The sequence below is a fragment of the Gavialis gangeticus genome, unplaced genomic scaffold (genome assembly GCF_001723915.1).
Source record: "Gavialis gangeticus isolate Ggan-Ray unplaced genomic scaffold, GavGan_comp1, whole genome shotgun sequence".
Taxonomy (NCBI): domain Eukaryota; kingdom Metazoa; phylum Chordata; order Crocodylia; family Gavialidae; genus Gavialis; species Gavialis gangeticus.
In genome coordinates this window covers 10,382,051-10,386,787 of record NW_017729005.1, presented here as the reverse complement: position 1 = coordinate 10,386,787, position 4,737 = coordinate 10,382,051, and the positions used below count along the sequence as shown (strand labels likewise).

At 39.8% G+C, this 4,737-nt stretch overlaps 1 protein-coding gene across 3 annotated transcripts in view; it reads left to right on the top strand.

Annotated features, from left to right (window-relative positions):
* The window catches only part of ANKRD28 (ankyrin repeat domain 28), a 224,984-nt gene that overhangs the window by 125,596 nt on the left and 94,651 nt on the right, over nt 1-4,737 (top strand). For all 3 annotated transcript variants that reach the window (XM_019508654.1, XM_019508653.1, XM_019508652.1), the window contains exons 5-6: nt 2,078-2,278; nt 3,009-3,096. In XM_019508654.1, coding sequence (XP_019364199.1) covers nt 2,078-2,278; nt 3,009-3,096 — 289 coding nt within the window. The remainder of the gene's footprint in view (nt 1-2,077; nt 2,279-3,008; nt 3,097-4,737) is intronic.

The window sequence follows — 4,737 nt, the reverse complement described above, 5'->3', positions numbered from 1 at the left end:
GCTCCCTGCAGGGAGAGAAGATGGAGTGGATGGAGAAGGGGGTCAGGGCAAGTGCCACTGCTCCCTGCTCCTAGCCCTCTGCTCTCTGGAGGATGCCAACAGCGCTTGCTCCACCTGCCCCTCTGCAGCAACCAACAAGGGGGGGGTGGGGGGGAGAGGAAAATGAGGGGGAAAAAGAGGGAGACACTGAGGGGGGGAGTTTGTGCCACATTTTCACAATGGATATCTCTTTGCTTATGGCATGGGTGTGCAGATGGCCCAGGGGTGTGTATGCTCTCCAGCCACCCCAGGGCAGGTTCTCATTGGGTTTTAGGGTCCTGATTCTGCAGAGGATTTTTGTGGCATGCATATTGTGCTGCTGTGCCTCAAGTTGGGGTGTATGCTGCAAGTGGAGGAACACCCTTGGAGTGTGGCATCTGAGGCTGTTCTGCAGGATTAGGCCCTGAGCTGCAGGAGGGGTCCAACCTTTTGGGACAACAGCCCTGGCTGACACCTGTAGGTGCCAGGAAAGCAGATTGTAGCACAGCTGATCCTCCTGTTCCATCTGTTTATCCCCTGAATCAGATTAGTAGTATTGTTTCAAAAAAACTTCAGGAAAAACTTCAGTGTTTAGGGTTGTTTTTGTTTAAGGGAGCTTAAACACATAACCTAAATCATACATATTTTTTAGACTTTCCTTTTATATTTACAGGAGCAAATTACTACATGTAGTCACTAACCTATGTAGGTATCGATTTGAAGTTATGTTGTCTACAGGGAGCTTGAGATCAGCAGTTCATTGCCCAGAATGCATTATCCTTCATAGTACTGTTAGTTCCTCTCCTAGGTAGCTCACAAAAGCATCAGTCCCTGCACATCCCTATGAAATGGTTATTTCATTGAACCTAGATAATGTAAATGACTTCTACAAGAGAAAAATGCTGATGGAACAAATTGTTTTAAGTGCAAAACCAATTTGTTCAATTTAGGTTTTTTTCAACATGCAAGTAAACAAAACTATTAAATTTTATTTGGAACTGGGATAGGAAAAGTTTGTAACTTTTCTTTTCCCCCCACTAACTGTAAATATTTAGGAAGCATTTATATACATGGTGATACCATACATGTAGATAGAGAAAGAGACGAGGGGAAGATGTAATCACTAGCTGGCCTGACATGTTCCTGAGGAAGAGAAATAGTATTTAAGCTGTTGTGTTTGGTAGTAAAAGAAACCTTTTAATTTATTCTTGGTTTTATTATGATGCTTCTAGGCCTAACCTCCAACTGGAAAGCAAGCACCGTTAACAAGGACAGCTAGTCACTTGAAACATTTTAAATATAAGCGGGCTCTTTGTTTTCATATATGTTTTCCTATAAATAGTTTTGTGAAGACTTTTTAATGTCAAAATCGAAATTCACAGTCCTTACTTGTGTACAGGGGTGTATTGCAAAAATATAAAGCAGATTTGTTTTGTTTTACTTGAAAATCCATTGTTACAGGTGACTAGCTTCCTGCTAAGACAGTGTTTCTTTTGATGTTTTGTATCTAAGATGTATACCACAGTCCTAGAATTTACTTCCTAGTTGTAGTAATGATTTCACAGATGTTGAGCTCTAGAACTGAATTTTTGATATGTTTATTAGCATTTTTCTAATAAAATGTTACATAAAGTTCAAGTTTATATCCGTTTTTAAGTTTTTTTTTTAATTCAAGTTAAGACGAAATAAAGCTTGTATGTTGCATTTTTTTCTAAAGCATTTTGGAAAAAAAAGCAGAGTACTGTACTAATCCATAGTAATGGAAGCCTTTGCAATTTAGTTGCTACAATGCTGCAAATGTTAAGTGTCCTGGCTATGTTTGAGGGAGTTATCAAGTTCATGAAACAAGGACTGGAAGTGAAGTGTTTCACCATTGGTTTGCACCAAATATGATATTGCTAAAATCCCTGCAACCATCCCAGAATCTTGCTGGATTTGGTAAACTGCAGGCCTGAAAATGCGTGTGAATGTGCAATTCTCTTGTACTGTGTATGGATTTAATGTTATCTTTTAGTTCATGGGTAACATACATACTGTTAATTTTGCATATATTTTTCAGGATGCTGTTCAGGTGTTGTTAAAGCATTCAGCAGATGTCAATGCCCGTGACAAAAACTGGCAGACACCTCTACATATAGCGGCTGCAAATAAAGCTGTTAAGTGTGCTGAAGCTTTGGTGCCTCTTCTAAGTAATGTAAATGTATCAGATCGAGCAGGAAGAACAGCATTACACCATGCAGCCTTCAGTGGACATGTTGAGGTATGGATTATTTTCTGTATTTTGTTTCCTAGCCCTCTCATCCCTTTCACTCTCCAAACTTCTTGTTTTTTTTAGTTTCCTGGTTGAATTCTTATTTTCTGCTTGCTTGTGTTTTCATATTGCATATGCAATCTGGTAGTGGTTTTGTGCCACACAGCTTTGTTGTGAGGATGTTTGCATTTTAAAAATTATGTTCCCATAGTAAGATATGACTAACTAGCATTTAGGAGCCCAATTATGGATTATTTTTCTTTCTGGCAGGAGCAGTCAACAACTTTTTTTTTAAATACTCAATTCTGTGACAACCTATAAACTAAAATAGCTAATTCTTAATTATTACAATTACAGTATGGCTGCATCATTTTAACTGTTTGTAGAAATTTAATATATAAATCTGCAGCGTGATAACTTTATAGTGTTTTTCCTAGTATACTTTAGTTTTACTAAGTGGTATGTACATAGCAGTTACAGTATCTGTAACAAGTTGCTCTGAAATATTTTGTAATACTGAAGTCACGTAATCGGATAATGTTGCCATCAGTAAAAACAGCTTATTTTAGAGCACAGAATATTAAGAAGCAATGTAAAAATAATGATAGTTTACAGACAGTTAAAAGGTTATTTTATTTCACACACAATGTATTTGTTTCTTAGATTTTTATTATATATCATTCTAAGCAATTGTTCATTATAAACCATAGTATAGCCCTATTTTTCTTTCTTATCTTAGATGGTCAGTTTGTTGTTGTCTAGAGGTGCCAATATTAATGCATTTGACAAGAAAGACAGACGGGCTATACATTGGGCAGCTTATATGGGTATGTACATTTTTCTTCCTCCCACACACAATTGGTTGCTAAGTCACTCTCTCTGTAATGGTTTTGTATATTTCAAGGCAGAAGTATTTAATTAAAGAAGGTCATTTAGTAAGTGCTAATTAGTGGAATGTATGTATATCTGTCATAAAATCACTAACGGAACACTGCAAACTTTCATATTTACTAATATGTTTTCTGGTGAAAAAAATTAATTTGCACATTCTTAAAAATGAATACAAAAGTCTTTATATTTAGAAGAAATCTTTTAATGTTGATTCCTGATCTCTGTTTAAAAATGTCTACAATAATACCAAGTGGCTAGTAAGAGTAGATTCCATTTTCTGTTAATCCAGGAATAGAAATACCATATTTACTTGAATATAAGATGACCCCCTGAATAATTAGATCCTATATATGAAAAAATTATAAACTTGTTATAATTTTCCAGGTATAGGATCTGAGTATTGGAGGATTGTCTTGAATTGCAGGGAAAGCAGTGGTGAAACGGGGAGTGGGGGGAAGATCTGGTGGTCCCTCTGCCCTGCCCACTTCTTCCTCCTCCAGCCTCTGCCCTTCCCAATGTTTGTCTCTTCCTCCCCACCCCCAGTGTCTGCCTCTTTTTTTTTCCCGTCATTTTCCGCCCCCCCCCCCCATTGTTGGTTGCTGCTCAGGCTGCTCCAACTGAGAGCACAGCACATGGAAGCCTAGCCCTTGATTGGCTATGCATCAGTTAAGGCTGCTCATTGTGGAGAAGGAGTTGGCATGTGCTTCATGCTCAGAAGAGACCCTAGCCAGAGCCAAGCTGTACCTGACAGTAAGGTGGAGGGAAAGGGTGGGCAGGTTGGGGAGCGGGGCAGAAGCTACAAAGGGTAAGTGGAGTGGGGGGGTTGTAGGCAGGAGGCTGCTTTGGGTCTGGCCCCGACCTGGGCTCAGGGCCAATCAGACCTGCAGCAGCCTTCTGCTTCGTGTGCAAATGTAAGATGAGGGGCTTCTTTCCCCATGCACACTGGGGGTGGGAGGGAACGGGACCTTGTCTTATATTTGAGTAACTATAGTGTGCAGTTCACTTACTGGCAGCGGGATGAAGCTTTCTTCATGCCAATCAGAATTGGACTCAAAGTGTTATTGAACGGGTTGCTGCTTTTTATACTCAGGGTGTTTTGGTCAGTGGGCTAAATCAGAGATTGGCTCCTTGTTTTAGCTTTGCTCACATTTTACTATTAAAAATAGCAATGGTTTGAAACTGCCTTTTTTTGCTGAATTCTTGTCTTTCATCTGAGAACAAATGATGGGTTGGCCACCAAGTCAGAAGTGTACTCACTTCCTTAGTTGTCCTTTATATGGAACTTTGATTATTATTAAGTACAGGACTTTTTTTTCTTCAAGACAGTTGTAGCAAAGATTCAGTAAAGACAGCTAAGAACATAAGTAATGCCACACTGGGTCAGACCAGTGACAGTGGCAGGAGTTTTAGAGGTTCAGCATATAGGTTGGCAGGATGCTTTAGAGGGAGAGCATATGAACAAGATGTATGTAGAGCAAGGGGGATCGACGCCTGGCCTGCTGGTCAGATCCAGCCCCCAGCACTGTCATCTGGTCCACAGGGCTTCCTGCGAACCCCTGGAGAGTCCTGAAGGCTGC